Below are 17,148 nucleotides of genomic sequence, written 5' to 3' on the forward strand. Positions count from 1 at the left end.
CAGATACCAGCTAGTTGTCTTGATTCGCCTGTGTCCTGTCTTAAGGGGTAACCCCCCCACACACACGGCCCCACACCCAAAAATCCAAGAGATGAGCACGTACGCAGCCTTTCATAAAGACCAGAGGACTGTATGGACATTTCTTTCTGAGCCCACAGGCTTGCCTAGGAGCATGAAGGGCTTGGGTAGGTGTGCATTTCCTACTGTGGTAGAGGTGGCAGTTCTGGTCATCCTTTCATCTGGATTTGAGCTGAGAAACCACCTAGGAAGGTCAGCTTCCCCGTGCTCATCCACAGTCCAGCAAATAGCAAAAGGATATTCCGTTTGAATACGAGTCTCCTTTGTCTTTCTGTGGCACAGTTGGGTCTGATGGGTTGGAGGTCTCCGTTCTCTGCCCTGTTTGGTCTGGGCTGGAGAATGGGAGCAACTATTCTTGGAGGAGACATAGGGCAGGGCACACACAGACACAGGCAGGGCCATCCTCTTTGGAGAAAACCGGGGCGAGAAAATGCAGAGGGCAAAGGCCAGGTCAGTCCCCTTGAGACCACATTGCCTTGGGTCATAGAATCATGGAAACATGGAATAGTTTGGGTTGGATGGACCTTTAAAGGTCATCTAGTCCAACCCCCCTGCCATGAGAAGGGACATGGCACAACTAGACAAGGTTGCTCAAAGCCCCGTCACACCTGACCGTGAATGTTTCCAGGGCTGGATCCCTGGAGGGGGGACGTGGATTGGGGACAGAGCTGGGAAGGGCTGTCTGGAGAAAGACTTTGTTAAAACTGCTTGAGGACCACAAGTGAATGCAAGTGATGGAGAGGAAATCCTGCCTTTCTGGGCCTGTGGGGGTCCCCAGGGTGCTGCTGTGTCCGGTCCTTGTCCCACGGTGTGTCCCCAGCACATGTCCCCATGTCACAGCAGCCCTCTGTGAGGTGCCGCATTCCGCAGCGGGGTCACAATGGCTGGGCTCTGTATCTCCCTCCTGGGGCTGGTGCTGCCCCACTTTCTCATGGCTTTTGCCCGGAGAGAGCAGTGCGTCAGTCCAGAGATCCTGCTGCCATGGGGAGGATGAGAGTGCTCAGAGGTGAGGGGCTGGCGGGAGGTTGGGGGCTGATGCCTGCTGGAGGCAATGTCTGTCCCAGCCGGGTGCTGGGGGTTGCGTCCCCGTCACCTCTCATCGTGCTGCCAGGCACCTCCGAGAGGGCTCTGGCTCTGTCCTCTCCCTGCCCTCCGTGGGGCGTCTGGGGACTGACCAGAGACAACCTGGCCTGGCCGGCTCTTGCCGGGGCTGCCCAGCCCCAGTCCTCCTGGCCTCTCCTTGCAGAGCCCCATGTCCGTCCCCTGGCCAGCCCAGGGCCTCCAGCGTTTTGCTCTGTTCTGTCCCTGGGGAGCCCAGAATGGGCCCAGTCCCCCAAGGTGGTCTTCCCAGTGCCACAGTGAGGGGAAGGCTCCCTCCCCTAACCCCACTGACTGCCCTCTTGCCAGTACAGTCGGCACAGGCTGTTAGTGCCTGGGGAGATCCTCACCCCTCCCCGGTGCGAAGCCCTGCAACCAGCAAAACCATGTCTGTCTTTCCTTCCAGCTCTGTGCCCATGTGTGGCTTCCCAGTCCAGCCCTGAGCGTTCTGAGGACAGAGGCAGTGCAACGGGAACCGTCCCTGCGGCTGTCACCACCTTTGCGGCTGCCGGGACTTCTCTGCTAAAGCAGCTGCAAGACAATGAGGTGAGGCGGGGAGTTGAGGGCTCCCCTCCATGCCCCTGGCTTCGCCAGGTGCCGTGGCAGAGGGGGATCTCACCCAACAGCACCTCTGCCCTCCTGCAAGCACGTCGTCCCCCAGCACCGTTCCTGCCCCCTCAACCTGGACTAATGCGACCGCTTCACGCTCCTTTCCCCAGGAGCTTGCAGTGCTCTCCTGGGCAAGGCAAAGCCTCTGGCATAAATCCCAGCATCTCTCCAGCGCCTTTGCCCAAGTGCCCGAGGTCCCTTCTTAGCTTTGGCTGGGGAACTGTCCCAGCTCCGGTGCTCCTGCGCGTGCGAGACTGGTGCCCAGACTGGTCTATATCACCGGAATTCACCTATTCACCAGTCAAGTCATAAGGTCTCATCACTTGCAACCTAGAACTCTTAATATTGTGCACCTATGAGCAAAAAAGAGAATGTTACCTTGCTGACGGTGAGAGGGCTCATCCTTCCTCCTCCGTCACGGTGTGGGCATCCCCTGTATCACACCGGGAAGCACAAAAGCCTCGGCAGTTCAGCGGCTGTTGGATCTCCTTCAAAAGGTTTTTGAGTAAGCCCATGTTCTATACCCTCCAGCTTGGAGGTTTGGTCTGTAGCATTTCAATAAGTTAGTGGATTCTGAGGAAACTGCCGGACAAAAGATAATGGCCGCCGCAGACAGGAATCTGCAGGTGATCAGGGCTGCATCACGGCCCTTTAGCTCTTTCCGGCCACCTGCCCTGCCTACGTGGTGCTCTCGCCTTGACCTAATGGCACTGCTCCCAGCATACATCAGCCTTAATGTGAGCTGAGGTAGCCAAAATCTGGGCAGGAGTTGAGCGAACAGCCACACTCTTCCTTGCCTGGTGCTTTCCCTCTGACCTCCGCCTTCCCCACCCTCAGGAGTGACTTCCTAGGCTCCCGCATGGCCTTTTACCCTGCCGGAGTCAATCTCCCCGCCTGGCTCTCTGCTAGTGTCAGAGGCGCTGCAGAAGATCTTGCTGTTCCCTGTGGCTGTCCCGACCGATGCCTGCAGCTCGTACCTCATGCCTGTGTCCCACAGATGATTTGGGGGGCACCAGGTCTCTCTCGTGGCTCCCTGAGAAGGAGGGCAAAGCAAGTTGCATCACTCCCCTTTGCGGTCTGTCCTCAGGGTGAGCGAGTGGAGACATACCGGGAGCTGGAGAGCGTCTTGCAGGGAGGCGACGGCTGTTTGACGAGCGGTGTTGTGAACCGCCTGATAGCAGAGGCGTCCAGTGACATGCGAGCAGCCCAGGTGAGCTTGTTCTCCTTCAAGGCCACCAAAGCAGCCTGCCTCCGCCCCCGGTCTTGGGGGAAGCACAGAGTGGTGCAGAGGTGTTCCCTGGTTATTCAGACCCAGCGGAGGTGCTCAGGGAGAGGCTCTGGGGACTCGTCGTTACAGAGGATTTGGAGAGGGGATGCAGGGAGCTGTGCAGAGAAGCTGCCTCGGGGCCGTTTCTAACTGAGCGAGAGCTGGGTTCAAGCTCAAGGTTATTTCTCCTGCCTTGAGGAAGAGCCATGGGAGCCCACCAGCCGCACAGAGAGGTCCCGGTGGGGTGTGAGTCTGTGACAGTTTGTTCCTGGCATCTCCGTGGAGAGGGAGAGGGGCCAGCAGCACAGCGTTGTGCTGGGGGAGAGATGCCCTTGTCTCGCCAGGGAGCTGCTCGCCTGCTCCAGGGTACAAGAGGTGGCAGCTGCCCAGCCCTGAGGACAACTGCCCCGAGGGGTCTTCCAGAGGAGACGGGGTCATTCAGCCTGTCTGAGTGCCTCAGCCTTTTTCTCGGTAGTGTCTAACCTGTGACGCTTTTGCAGGGTGTGGCAGGTGACGTGAAGATGGCTGCTAGTGATGTCCTGGTGGCTCTGGCCCGCTCCCACTTCCACTTTGTCATGTCCGAGCTCCAGAGCCACCTGAAGGCCATGGGGAAGGTCCCTGATGAGATTGTGCTCCTCACCTTGGGCAAAATGGCCCACAGCTACGGTACGGCACCCTCAGCCTCCTGGTTTGGGTCTGTGATACGGGGAGAAGGGATCCTCGCCTTCCCTAAACGCTCTGTGTTGAACTGGGGGGCCACGGAGTTGTCGTGCCTCCTTTCTGTGTGCCAGGCCCGGCTTGCAGCTTTGCCTTACCAGCCTGATCCCAGTTCCCGAAGGGTGACAACATGCTAGAGACAAACCCGTGGGGTCTCTGCCCCACACTGTCCTCCCCATTACGCCGAAGAGCTTCCCTGCGTCCCCCTTGGGGAAGGCAGCCCTCCCCACGCCCTCTGGCACATCCTGCATGGCCCTGCAGCCCCAGCCCTGCCAGGGACAGACCCCCCAGTCTCCTGTGCCTCTCACTGACCCTCTCGGTCCCGCTGTCCCTGCCTTCTCTGCAGCCCTGCAGTGCATCCCCTTTGTGGGAATGACGCTGCTCGCCCTGCGCGCCGTGCTGAGCCGGGTGGGGAGTGGCCGGATCCTGTGCGCCGTCTGCAGTGGTGAGTGTCAGCTCCTTGGCCGGGGCCCCAGGGGTAGGGGCTGGGGTGGCCTTTGGTGCCGCCGTATGATCTCAGAGGGAACACTGTGGGTGTCAGCCCACAGCGAGGTCAGGCCTTGGTGATCCCAAACTGCTGCGAGTGTGTAGAAGGAGCAAGGGAAGGCCAGGAGTTTTCTATGGGTAGGACACAGTGGTGCTGCACGGTGGAACTCCTGGGTCCCTTCCGACGGTTTCTGTTCCCCTGCTTTCCTCTGGGATTAAAATCCCTGCTCTGAAAGGGCGTATGTGTGGGAAGGGAAGAGAAGGGGCTGCAGTGAGAAACGCTGGAGGGGAAGGGGCCTTTGGGGAGGAGAAGGTACGATGGAGAGGAGGAAACAGTGGGCTGTTTGAGTCCAGACACCTCAAGAGCACACCTTGCCCTCAGACTGAGATCTGGTCCTGGGCTGAGCCCTGCCAAACCTGCATCTGTCCTTAAAGCAGGCTTGGAGGAGAGTGCAAGGTACGGTCCTTGCAGCAGACTCTCACATGCTCCCTTCTCCTTTCTCCTGGCGCAGTTCTGGAGCAATGGTCGAAAGGAGTCAATACGTACTTTGGCAACCGGGAGCAATGCTCCTTCCCTCGCAAAGGGGCAGCGGCACGGTTCTCTGAAGCCATTTACCCGGTCTTCTGCTCTGTGGTGGAAAATTGGCTGGACTGCAGGGAGGAAGAGGTGAGAGAAGCGCTGGTTTCCACAACTGAGGCTGTGGCGGGGGATGTCCACGTCGGTGGGTCCGTCACTGCCCAGTGGGGTGCGAGCAGAGTGGGGAGGGAAGGGGGATTCGCTGTGGGGAAGCAGCCGGGTCCTGGGGCCTTTCTGCAGGGAGGGCAGCGTGGGGAAATGACCTCTCTCCTGTGGAGTGAGCCCTTCTCCTGCAGGGCAGAAAGGAAAGGGAGACCCCTCTCTGTGGGAAGGGCCGAGTGGTGTCTAGGGGATGCTGAGCACTAGGCAGTCCTTCAGCCCTCCAAGCAGAGCCTCCGCCTTCCATCTTCAGGCCAAGCAGGCTGTCCTCGGGGCGGTGGCTGCCATGATGAGTGTCCTTCTGCATGAGGAGCAGCACCGAGAGCATGCCTGGGAGCAGCTCCTCTGGCTCCTGCACCAATATCGGGAGGTCCGAGACACCTCCCGGGTCACCAAGGTGAGGTGCTGCGCAGGGCCTGGCGTGGCTGCTGGGGTGGGTCTATGCGAATGCCGCGAGGCGCTGAGGAGCTGTGGGGTGCCAGGGGGAGGTGGGAAGCCCTTAGAGAAGGAACAGGGAGAGCAGAGGAGGCCTGGGGCTTCCTGTGCTCTTTGGGCAAGAGAAGAGCAACCCAGAGGGGGCGAGGAGGGAGGCAAGAGTCCCTAGGGCTCATCTTCTCAGGAAGGGAGGCATCGCCACCTCCCTGGGGCTCTGCGTGCGGGAAGAGCTTTGCCCTAATGCCCAGGGCCACGTCCAGTCCCATCCAGTGAGGGGTGAGGTCTGGTGAGTGGGAAGTGCTGGGAAACTGAGTTGCCAAGACTGAGCTCTGTTCAGAGGAAAGAGACCCTCCCGATGGCACACTGAGGGGAGGACAAACAAGAAGCCCCGTGCGGGAGGGTTTGGTGTTTTCCCTGGGAGCTGGTGTTAGGGACTGCCCTTATCACAGATGTGCTGGGTTTCTCCTTTCCCAAGGTGCCTTTAGCCTCCTCTTCCTCCCCCATTCTCTTGTAGAGCCTCAGCTATGTCCTGGAGACGCTGGAGGGAGTTCAGACCCCAGTCCCACGGGGCACGGCTCTTGCCATCAGCACTGCTGCGCACCGCCAGGTAAGGGGAGCCTGCGCCCTGCCGCTGGCCTGGGGCCTGCACACCTGATTGCCATGGAGGGGAAAGACCTGCCAGCTGGCAGGCAAGGAAGGGCAGGGCAGGGCAGGGCAGGGCAGGGCGTCCCTCCGCAAGGACCTTCCTGCAGGCCAGGAGCACGCCAGGATTTGTGGTGCAGGCGCCACGTTAAGGCTGCAGGAGGCCTAACCCTGGCTCTTTAGAATGGGCCTGAGGGACAGCCCAGCTCCCACAGCAATTTCCCTCTCGGCCAAGTTGCAGGAGGACTCTGGAGTGACGACACCTTTTCACGCTGCTCAGCCTCAGCTCCTGGGCAGCCTGGGCGGCTGCAACTTCTGTGCATGCCCAGGGGGGCCACTGTGGAGTGGGCTGGGTTTCAGCTGTGGGTCCCGTGCCCAGAGTGCCCAGGGAGAGGGGAGCTGAGAGCACAATTTCTTTTCAGCCCCTTTCAACACTGATGTGACTTTCTCTAAAACGGACCTTGTTCCCACAGCTCTCTGATGTGACCAAAGAGCCGGGCCCGGCCCATAAGGCAGTGCTGTCCCGCTGTGTCGTGCTGCAGGGTAAGAAGAGGAGATTGGGCGATGCCCCGCCGTGCTGTGGCAGCTCTCTCCCTGTCCTTGGCGGTCAGGGGAAGCTGCCTGCTAATGCAGAATGCGATTTCTTCCCTGCAGCACAAATGTACGCCGAGGAGACTGTCGCGTTTCTACGCTCCCAGCTGAGCGGTGGGAGTGAGGCCGGTCGCGTGGCAGCCGTGGGCCTGCTGGCAGTGCTGGTCCGCTCTGACGGTCAGTGCCATGGAGCAGGGACACAAGGCAGGGGCTGGGGCTGCTGGGCTGGGAGCAGGAATGGCCTGAAATTGGTGCTCCTGCACCCAAAAGGAGCTGCAAGGAGCAGGTCCCCCAGCCGAGCTGATGCCCCGTGACAGGGCTCGAGCTCTGCCCCGGCAGTTAGGAATGGTGGCACACCAGGGGCGGTGCTCCAAGCTCGGTAACACGGGCAGGCTGGTGGGATGGTGGGTGGGCTGGTGTGCAGAGGAGCTGCTTGTACCCACGACGTTTCTCTCATCCTCTGTGTTGCCATATTACCCTAGTTTTCAGTCCCTATAAAATAGCTGCGCCTCTAGAAACAGAGTTGCTCTGGCTACACCGCTGCCTCCTGTGAAGTCAGAGTCAGGCCCCGTTTTCTGTCCCCTTGGTGTGCTTGGAAGCTTCGAGGGATCCCTTCTGCCATCAGGGCTGTGCCTCAACGCCCCCCTCTCCACATCTCTTCCAGCACCTGCGACGAGAGAGAAGCTGCCCCAGGTGGTGGAGGCTGTGGGGTCAGTGTGCGATGACCCCAGTGCCCAGGTGAGCTGGTGTGGGTAGGGGTGGTGCCATCAGGGGAGGCAGAGAAACCCTTACCCTTGGGGCAGAGCTGGGGTGCCTGGGGAAGCGCCAGCACGTTGCCCAGGAGGTGGGTGATGGCTCCTCCCTGGGAAGAGCTGACAGAGTGGAGTGGGGAGGTCGTTGTGCTCTGTGGGGCAAACGCCCGTGCAGCCTCGTGCTAAAGCCCAGCCCTGACGGCAGGAGCAAAAGCTCCTGCCATGCGCTCGTCATGCCTCTGCGAGCCACTTCAAAGGCTGCCCCCAAGCAAAGGTGGCTTCCCTTTGGGGTTTGAACAGGAAGGTCGTAACCACCCTCTCCCCTGGGCAGGTGCGGAGGGCAGTTCTGGAGTTCATCAGGGAGCTGCTCAGCTCTGTCTGCCAGAGCTGCTGGGCATGGGATGTGGTGGGGCACATCTTCACGGAGTTCAGCCGGACCTCGGGCAGACTGGTAAGTGCAGAGCAGGACACCCAGGCCTTTGACCGGTGCATGGGCTGTGCTGAGAGCTCCTGCAGGCGTCCTTGGCCATGGAGGGCTCACGCTGCAGGGCCATCACTGCCGGCACTGCCATCAGAGCGGCCTCCAAATGGCCGTTCCTCGTGGGTGTCTGTGCTGATGTTGGTGGAGATGTCACCGGATGACGTGGGTTTGCACCCGGGCGTGCCACCTGGGACTGCGGGGCTGCCTGCACACCCCACGGGCTGAGCTGTGCCCACAGGGGCCTTCCGCAAAGCCGCCTTGCAAAGGGAAGGGCTTGCAGGGACAGGACATCCTCCGTCCTTAAATGCTCATGGACCATCACCCAAAGGCAGCCAGTGCAGACGGGTGGGCCTGGCTAGAAGAGCTTTCTGTGGTGTTGTCGAGCTCTGGCCCTCCAAAGCACACCCTGTCCATCTGAGAGCAGTCTGGGGGCCCACACCGCTTCTGGCAAGGGGACAGGCCATTTGGCCGTCCCTTCAGTGAGCATTTTCATGATGAAAGCTGGGGAGGGCCGAGCTTCCTGCTGACTTGCCAAGGATCTGCCCTCTGGCCAGAGCATCCCTTAGCCGAGAGATCCGTGTGCATCGCTTTGCTCTGAGGCTCAGAGAGGCTCTGGTTTGGGAGCAGGGATAAGGAAAGGGCTTCCGATGCTCCTCCCCATCCATTGGGCTGGACGTGCTGCAGCCAGGGCTGCCAGGAGGCTGGCGCAGGAGCCCTAGTGAGTCGTGCCTGAGCCTTGTCGGTCAGGGCCTGAGCGTAATGGGGGTTTTGCCAACTCTGTCTTGCAGGTGGCAGGAGGCCTTTTTCCCTGGGAAACCCAGGAGGATGGAGCTCTTCAAGCCCTGTGCATGGACATCCTGGGCTCGCTGGATGTCTCTCTGAGAGGGATGACACGAGTAAGCCGCCCTGTGCGCTGCTGCTGTGGCTACTTCTTGCCTTCAGGACATTTTCCCTCGTGCTCTCTCATGCCCTGAGCCTCTCCCTTCATGCGTGCTGAAGTGCACAAGGCTCGGGGAAATGCAGACCATCCTTTTTGTCCTGGAGCTGAGTGGAAATGCCAGTGTGGTGAATTGCCCCATTCTTCTCTGCAGCTCCTGTGGCCGAGGCTGCTGCAGTATGTCGTGCCAGCCCAGTACAGTGGCATGCTGGTCCCGCTCTCCCACTGCCTCCAAGCCCTAGTTGAGAGACGGGAGAGAGCAGGGTGCAAGGAAGAAGAGGAGGAGACAGATGCCACAGAGTCCCAGGAGCAAGGTAGGAGCCCCAGTGAGTGCTGCTGGGTTTGGCAGGGGGTTGGGCCAGTCCGTGTCTCCCTGTGCCCCACCAGCCCTGAGCAGGAGCCCAGGAAACCAAAGGGCAGAGCCAGGCTCTGCTGCTGGGCGTGGGGGGCTCTGCCCTACATTGCCCCTTGCCCAGCACAGAGACTTGTCTCTCCTGCTCGCAGCACTCTCCTGGTGAGCCGGGGCTCGTTCCTGGCCATGCTGGAGCTGCCTTCGTCTCATGCTGGGCTGTCCTGGGGATAACCCTCAGGCCAGTGCTGTGGCAGCGCTGCTGCTCTCAGCCCTCAGCCCTGTGTGGGTCATAGGAGGTACAAGGGGCAGGGCACTGTGGGGGCTCATCAGCTCACCCAGCCTTTCTTCCTTCCCGCAGCCCAGCTGCCGGCTCCCCAGGCCCTCTTGGCTCGACTGCTGGTGAGTAGCAGGGCCCTGGAGAAAGAGCTTTTCTGGACAGGGGTGGTGGGAGAACCTGGGACAGAGATGCTCTTAATCCAGTGCTGGGAGCCCCCAAGGAGGCGGCAGCGTGCCCGCGCCTGCCCGAGCCCATCAGGGATCCCGCTCCTTCCTCGGGACTGGCAGCGCCCCGGGTGAAGCCATTGGCCGCCCGCTGCTGGCCGATCAGCGCCGAGCTCCCGAGCTCCCTCCTCCCCTCCTTCCCGGGAGAAGCTGTGGCTCTGGCAGCAGGAGCGACTCTTCTCTCCTGTCCTCGCCTAGGTGGTGGCCGCAGCTCCTTACAGGAGTGGCGAACGCGCAGTCGCTGCCTTGCGGCTGCTGCAGGCCCTCCACGGCAGGATCCACCGAGCCTTGGGGGCGGTGTGGGCAACCGAGGTCCCCCTCCTGCTGCAGTACCTGGAAGGTAAAGTGTGGGTGAGGAGGAAGAGGCTGGCGGGGAGGGAGAGGGGGGCAGGAAAATGCAGCTTGCCAGTGTGACGGAGGAGAGTTGTCCCCAGTTCCCCTGCACTTGCTCTGCTGCCTTTCTGCTTCCAGGGAGCCAGCACTGAGGCTGGGGGCATCTGTTCCCCCGGTGTCAACCGGGCCCAGGGGATGGACGGGGCCACTGATGTCCCCTTGGACAGCAGGTCTTGGTGGCACCCCCATGTCCTGCCTGACTTGGTGTTTGGGAGAGGGGCAGGACTGGCGCTCCTGGAGGGGTTCCAGCCTCTGGCTTTGGAGGACCAAGTCCCCAGGCCAGGCCAGGTTTGCAGCAGCTGTCCTTGGCACTAGCCTGGGAGCAGGGCTGAAACGGGCAGGAAGCGGTGGGTGATGAAGAAGGAAATGTGTGTGGCTGGTGCATGCTGCGACTCAGTGGTCAGAGTTGTTCTGGGAGCTGCAGTCAAGCAGTGGGGATCAGCTGTGGTCAGTGCGTCCTTCCCCAGCTTGAATCGGTGGCTCTGACAAACGACTTTGACAAAGGCCCCTGGGAGACCCCGCCTGTATCTTTGGCCTCACAATGTAGGTGCTTGTAGGCCCTTTGTAGCCTGATGGCCTGGGACTTCTGGGAGGTCTGGCCGCAGAGGAGACCAGCGGGCTTGTCATTGGTGTGAGCTTAAGCAGCAGCAAGAGCTTTTGCTTCTTCTTGCTTTCTAGGAAGAACTGAGAGCTCCCTGGACTCTGCAGAGTGGGAGCACCGTGTGCTTAAGGTACAGCATCCTTGGTGCGGTGTCACAAGTAGAGGGGGAGAAGAGGGAGCAGGCAAAGTTGTGCGAGGAAGCTCAGGGCTGCCTGTGTGGGCAGCAGGAGGTGGGGACACCTCCTGAGCACCCTGCGCCTCCCCCTGCAGTAGGTGCCTGCCCGCTCAGAGGAGCTGCTGTCTGCACATGTGCCACGGCTGATGGCTAATGCCCTCTAACGCTGTGGCACGTGCCTTAGCACTGCCTCCTCCCCGATGTCCGCCATGCCGGGGGGTCTCCCCTGAGGTGGTAGGAGAAGAGGGAGGCTGGTGACAAGAGGGCTGGGTGGGGTGGGGGAAGAAGCTGCTGTTTGCAGCAGCTCTCCCCCAGCAGCATCCCAGGATACGCGCCGTGGAAAGTGCCCTGGCCAAGGTCAGGGGAAGACTCGCTTCCTCTCCTGTTCACCCCAGTTCCTGCGAGCCTCACTGGAGCCCATCGAGGACAAGGCGTGGACCGTGGGCCTGAGCCAGGAGCTGAGCCAGCAGCTGGGCAGCTCTGCCCCCAGCTCCTGGGAGAAGGTGTGTCTCCTGCCCCGCGCTGGGGCTGGGCTGGCGCCAGTGCTCTGCCCACACAGGCGGTTTTTTCACTGCTCCCCCTTCACTTGCCCCCAGAAGGCACTTCCCCCCAGGTTGCCCCAGTGTCTGGCTACAGCCTGGCACCGCGGCTGGCCTTGCCCGCTCCCAGGGGTCGTCGGGTCTGTCTGGGGCCAGCCCTCTCCTGACAGGCCACGCCATGACCGCATCTTAGGCTCGGCCTCTTCTCTTTCAGCCATTCCTGCACAAGGCTCTTGGGACGGCGCTGGCAGGTTGTCAGGACCTCAGACACGTCCAAAGGCAGGTGCTGAGGTTCCTCCAGGAGACAAACCCTGTGGAGTTGTCTGAGGTCCAGGTGAGCTGATGCTCATGTCCTCCTGAGCATGCCCTGCCTGTTCTTGGGGGAGAGGGAGGGCTGCTGCTGGCCCTGCTCCAGATTTCCGTGATTTCCCTGTTGCTGCCATTTCCCCCTCGCTGCAGCGTCCTGCCTGGCCGTTGTCACTGGCCATGGCTGAGTGCCTGGGCAGGAGCTGACTCCCTGTTTCTCTGTGACTGCAGGGAATGATATCTGTTGTGGCCCATGCTGCCGAGAACCACTTCCACCTGGTTTTGGACACGGTGACCATGTTCTCTGCTGCTCTCACCAGGGACTGGTTCTATCAGACTTCCATGGGCTGGAAGGTAAAGGATCCAGGATTTTGTTTGCCTTTCCTTTTTTTGGCCTTCTTTCCACTTCTACGGCTGCAGCAGGCAAACTGCGGCAGGTGCCTTTAGATTAGCCCTCTTGTAGGTACCCGAGGTACCCGAGACCTGTGTTTCAGAGGGGCCGTCCTGGCATTGCGGCCCCTGAGGTGTCTTTGGAAAGGATGGGGTTTGGCACCTGGTGGATCAGAGCCACCCAGCTGGGGCAGCTGCAGCGGTTGCTTGCTTGCAGCCACGTTGCCCCGACTGAAGTTCAGCAGGAGCTGGTGACAAGATGGGGTGCGCGCGGTGTGACACTGTGCCTCTTCCTCAAAGCCGGGGGCTGGGAGCAGGAGCCTGGCGAGGTCTCGCTTGCTCTGATCCCCACCTCAGGGCTGTGGGGAAGCCTTTCTGGGCAGGGCAGGGCAGGGCAGGGCAGGGCAGGGCAGGGCAGGGCAGGGCCCTGCAGAGAACGCGGTGTAGCCTGGCCTGGGAAGGCAAAGAGGCTGGGCTCATCTGTACCGCTGACCTGCACAGGCTGGGTGTCTCTGAGCAGGACCGTGACAGGCTATGTCAGATACCTTTCCACAGAAAGGTTCCAGACAGTTCCCGGACCTCTCAAATCAGTGGTGAAACAGCCAGCAGTGTGTGGGATGCTGGCTGCACTTCCTGCCCATCGCCACGCAAGAAGCCAAGCTGCGGGACGGAAACAGCTCCCGGCCCTGGAGCTCGCAGCTCAGTGAGCAGCTCGGGGAGCTGCTGGGAGGTGCCCAGGGAAACAAAGAGCTGGTGAAGGTGTGGGGCAGGCCCTGCTGCAGGAGCCGCAGGAGTCCTGGGGCTAATGTCTCAGGTCATCTCTGTCAACACAGGTACGGCAGCAGCACACTATGGAGCGAGCTCAGGCCACTTGCGCTGTTCTCATGCGCACCTACAGCGGCATCGCATGGCATGCCCCCAAGGAGCAGCTGCTCAGCCGCGTGGATAAAGGAATCATGGGCAACATCCTGCGGCTCTCCACAGCCAAACAGAGGGTAGGAGTGCGGGGCACACAGGGCAGGGATGTGTGGGAGCCCCAGCTCCAGCCCCTTGGGCCTGGGGTGTACCGAGACGGACAGTCTCTTTCTAAAGATCTCCCAAGGAAGGGTTTGTCCTCAACGTCCACATCCAACCTCGCCATGGGTTTCCCCTGCCCATGCTCTTCTTCCACCTCCCAGCTCTGGAAAGAGTTCAAGGGGTGCTTTGCTCTCTTTGGCCTCAGGCATCGCAGCTCAAGCTCGCCCTGGTGCAGAGCATCACCGAGGTCAGCTGTGCCATCCAGGCTGTGGGCGACTGCGGCAGCTTTGAGCTCTCCTTAAAGCAGGAGGCGACGCGGACCCTGCTGGTGAGTGCCCATAGCTGGGGCAGTTGCACGGGGCAGTTTTGGGCTGCGCCATCGGACTGGTTTCCCCAGAGGCACGATGGTCTCTCGGCTTCATGCCAGCTCCTGGAGCTGTGTCCCGAGCTGGTGGGGCCCTTGAGTGCTGGTGCTGGGTGGCTGTGGCTGGAGAGCAGGGTCCCTCCTGCGGTGCCTTTGGGGGTCCGTGGGGCAGTGTCTGCCCAGGCCTGGTGGCAGAGCCTGTCCCCAGGGGAGGTGGGAGGGCTGTCCCACGTCCCTGCCCTCTGCCAACTCTGTGCTTGTGTTCCTGGGACTTGCAGGACTGGATAAAGCGGGAGCCCTGCGACTCCCTGGTGTATGGAGTGTTTCAGGCCCTGGAGGAGTTGAGGTGAGGCCTGTTCCCAGGCTCTGGGGACTCCCAGTGTGCCCCATCCCAGCTGGCTGGGGCAGCCCCAGTGGCCTTGAGCATGGGGCCGGCAGCTGCGGGGGCTGTGGAGTGGGAGGGTGTTCAGCATTCAGGTGTCTCCCAAAGGAAGGGAGCCCCAGGGGTTCCTTCACCAGGGGCGGGGGTTTGCCGGCTGCCTGGGAGGAGGCAGGAGTTGCTGGAGCTGAAGGCAGTGCTCGCTGCCATGGGCTGGGGCTGTTGGGTATGGGGCCCTTGATTAGGAAGAACCCAGTTGTGGTTTAAGCCTCTCTGGAGAGGGCTAATAAATCCCCTGTCTGTCTTCTCTTCCATTTTCCTCCGTCCAGCAAGCTGCGGCCACCTCTGAGTAGGGAGGAAAGTCGCAAGCTGCTGTCAGTGTGCTGCCAGAGCGTCTTGTCCTGTCCTTCCAAGGCGCGGATGAACAGGGGAAGGAAGACAGTGAGGGCAGCTGTGAACATGCAGGTACCCACCGGCCAGTGCCTGCCCACCTCTGGCCCAGGCTCCCTCCACAGTGCGCCCTGGCAGCCCCCAGGATGCAGAACCTCAGCTCTGCTCTGCTGCTTTCAGCTTCTGCACAGGAGAGGCTTGGAAGATCTGGGCCATCTCATGGGAACCCTTCTGGAGGCAGAGGAGACCTCTGCCTGCTTTGACGACATGGTCCACGTGAGTAGCCATGGGGCAACAGGGAAAGTGTTGTGGGGCAGAGAATCGAGGCCTTAGAGGGTGATAGGAGGTGGATACCTTTCCTACGGGAAAGTGGGGCTTTGGCTCCTCGCTCTGAGGCTGTGTGTCTGCTGGGGCCAGGGTCTGAGCTGGGGGACAGCCTCAGGACCGGCAGAGAAGTGGGCCCTGCCGGAGGGAACGCCAAGAGCCAGCCCAGAGGTGGGTGAGAGCAGCCTGGGGGAAGGCTGGAGCTGGGAGACGCTGGCAAGGAAGCAACACCTGGCTCAGGGCGGAGGCGGCTGGAGAGAGCGAGGTGGTGGAGGCTGCAGTGGCAGTGCTTGGTGGGGCCAGGGGCCACGCCGGGAAGGGGCCAGAGAAGGAGGGAGAGGGGGAGGGATCTCAGGGAGAGGAAGATGCCTGTTGTGAGAGAGATGCACCCTGCCTCAGGTCCTGAAGGGCTGGCTCACCTCGGCCAAAGAATGGGAGCGGGAGAGAGCCCTGCACGTTTGCGCCCACGTGCTGGGAGCTTGCAAGGAGCGATTTGAGCTCATGGTGAGTAGGGACCGCTCTGCGTGCCCTGGTGCCCCCTTCCCACGGTGATTCCTGGCCCCGGAAGGGAGCCCTGCCCAAGCAGATACTGGTTTTTGGGGCTCCTGGGATTATGGGACAGCCCTTCTGCCTGGCCCTCTGCCTGGTCACTAGCGGCTCAGGGAGCAGGATGGGCGGTAGAGGCGAGCAGATGCTGGGGCTCCCTGCGACCCTTTTCCTGCTGATCTCCCCTGCAGGCAGGACGTCCTTGCAAGCAGTTGGGCTCCCTGGTGGGACTGCTGGGGACTCTGACCAGCGACTGCCTGGCCACGTCCCACCAGAGGGCATGGCTCTGCCTTGGCTACCTTCTCCAAATGCAAGGTGAGGAGAGCAGGCGATTCCCAGCCTTGCTCAGCCTGATCCTCCCTCCCTTCCTAGCCTGGTGCCACCAGGGTCCCGTGGGGCCAGGCCCCACCGCTGGGAGGGAAGGGGGAGGCAACATGCTCGGCTGGTTTTGTGCCCCCACCCTGTTAGCCCTCTGCCTCCCCGGCCATCTCAGGAAGGACCCCTGGGAGAGGGTTGCTGAGTCCCACCTCCCCCAGGCATGCGTGAGGGTGGGTGCTCAGGGCCATCCCCCGCTGCTGCCTGAGAGCGGGTCGTTGTCACCAATGCTGGGGACTGTCCCCCTCCACGTCTGTCCACATTCCAGGAGAGACAAGAGGGTGGTCAGACAACTCCCTCGGATGAGATCCCTGACATTTCAGAGGGTGCCTTTGCCCTCGCTCCCTGCCCTGAGCCTGGACGGACAGGCAGCTAGCCAGGAAGTCTCCAGACTCATCCCTGACAGGGAGGAGATCTCTTGCCGAGCGCAAGAGAGGGAATCAATTTGCTGCCCAGAGCACACTGGGCAGGGAGGAGGGATCTGAGCTGCAGGCCTCGAGCTCCAAAGGACTGTGTTTGCATCCTTTCCTCTTCAGGCAGCAGGGTCTGCCTGTGCTGAGGAAGACACGGGGAGGTTTCCTGCCTCCCAGAGATGACGGTGGCCTGTGTGGCAATAGGGAATGCAGCTGCTGGGAGCAGAGGCTGCTGAAACCGTGAAGCCTCAGCAAAGAGTTCAAGGAGAAAGAGGCTTTTTCCAGCCCGGGATTTGTCAGGCATTCTTCTGGTTTGGGAAATCCTGCGGCACGGAGTTGAGGAGGGCCCCGGCTTTCCCTGTGGCCTTCACTGCCACCACTTGGGTTCTCCTTTATTGGTACCTGGGGCCAGAGGTTGGGCTTCTGTAGACGTGACTCCTCTTTTCTCCTGCTGTTTGTTCCAGCCAAGACCATGAAGGTGGTGCCTGAGGCAGATGAGATCAGGCGCCTTTGCGAGGAGCTGAACAGCCCAGACACCAACACTCTGGTGCAGGCCTCTACCAAAATAGCAAAGGTAACAAAACAGCAGGGTGGGGGCCCAGCTCCTGGGCTCCTGCACATATCCCTGCTCCCCTCCAGAGTCTCTTGCTGTTGCCAGAGTGAGCTGTCCAGGACGGCTTTGAGACAAGACTCTCCTTTAGGCCTGCTGGAGCAGATGCCACGATGTGTGTGTTTGTGCGCACGTGTGTGTCTGTGTGTGTGAGTGCTCGTGTCAGAACACAAATTTGGTATATGAGCAAACAACGTGGGGGGAAGACGCTTCCAAGTCGGTTAGCCACATCAGGTGTAAACGGCGCTGTATGGGCAGCAGGAGAGTCAAGTGATTGCCCCCTCCACGACTGCCGAAACTAACAGTCCCATCAAGTTTCCTCTCCTCTCCGCATTGCTGGAGCAGAGCTGTGACACAGTCTCTCCCATTCCCGACTTCTCTCCAGGCTGTTTGCAGATGCATCCCCCCAGCACAGGCTACAGACTTTCTGACTGCTGTCCTGGACAGCTTGCTGCATGTCCCACCCACATGTGCAAGAGAAGTGTGGGAGTGGGTGTTCGTCTTCCTGGTGGAATGCAGAATGGAAATACTCCAGGAGGTAAAGGAGACCTTTTTTTCCCACTTGACTTTGTCTCTTCTCCTGTCGGCTGTCGCACTACACCCTGTGCAGTTGGCATGGGCTGAAGAAACACCCCCGTGTCTAT

At 61.0% G+C, this 17,148-nt stretch overlaps 1 protein-coding gene across 1 annotated transcript; it reads left to right on the forward strand.

Annotated features, from left to right (window-relative positions):
• The first annotated feature begins 1,717 nt into the window (after positions 1–1,717).
• Positions 1,718–16,557, forward strand: LOC142048169 (maestro heat-like repeat-containing protein family member 2B). Its single transcript, XM_075074811.1, has 30 exons — positions 1,718–1,722; positions 2,827–2,995; positions 3,553–3,718; positions 4,116–4,214; positions 4,768–4,922; positions 5,245–5,388; positions 5,941–6,033; positions 6,542–6,611; positions 6,723–6,836; positions 7,324–7,397; positions 7,743–7,862; positions 8,681–8,788; positions 8,984–9,343; positions 9,420–9,477; positions 9,540–9,580; positions 9,881–10,022; positions 10,754–10,806; positions 11,247–11,354; positions 11,605–11,724; positions 11,928–12,133; positions 12,689–12,845; positions 12,920–13,081; positions 13,309–13,431; positions 13,746–13,813; positions 14,176–14,311; positions 14,417–14,512; positions 14,960–15,064; positions 15,298–15,421; positions 16,359–16,468; positions 16,534–16,557. The coding sequence occupies exons 1-30, from the start codon at positions 1,718–1,720 to the stop codon at positions 16,555–16,557; spliced, it is 3,510 nt and encodes a 1,169-aa protein (XP_074930912.1).
• Positions 16,558–17,148: the final 591 nt, after the last annotated feature.

Source organism: Phalacrocorax aristotelis, chromosome 25 (assembly GCF_949628215.1).
Source record: "Phalacrocorax aristotelis chromosome 25, bGulAri2.1, whole genome shotgun sequence".
Lineage (NCBI taxonomy): Eukaryota > Metazoa > Chordata > Aves > Suliformes > Phalacrocoracidae > Phalacrocorax > Phalacrocorax aristotelis.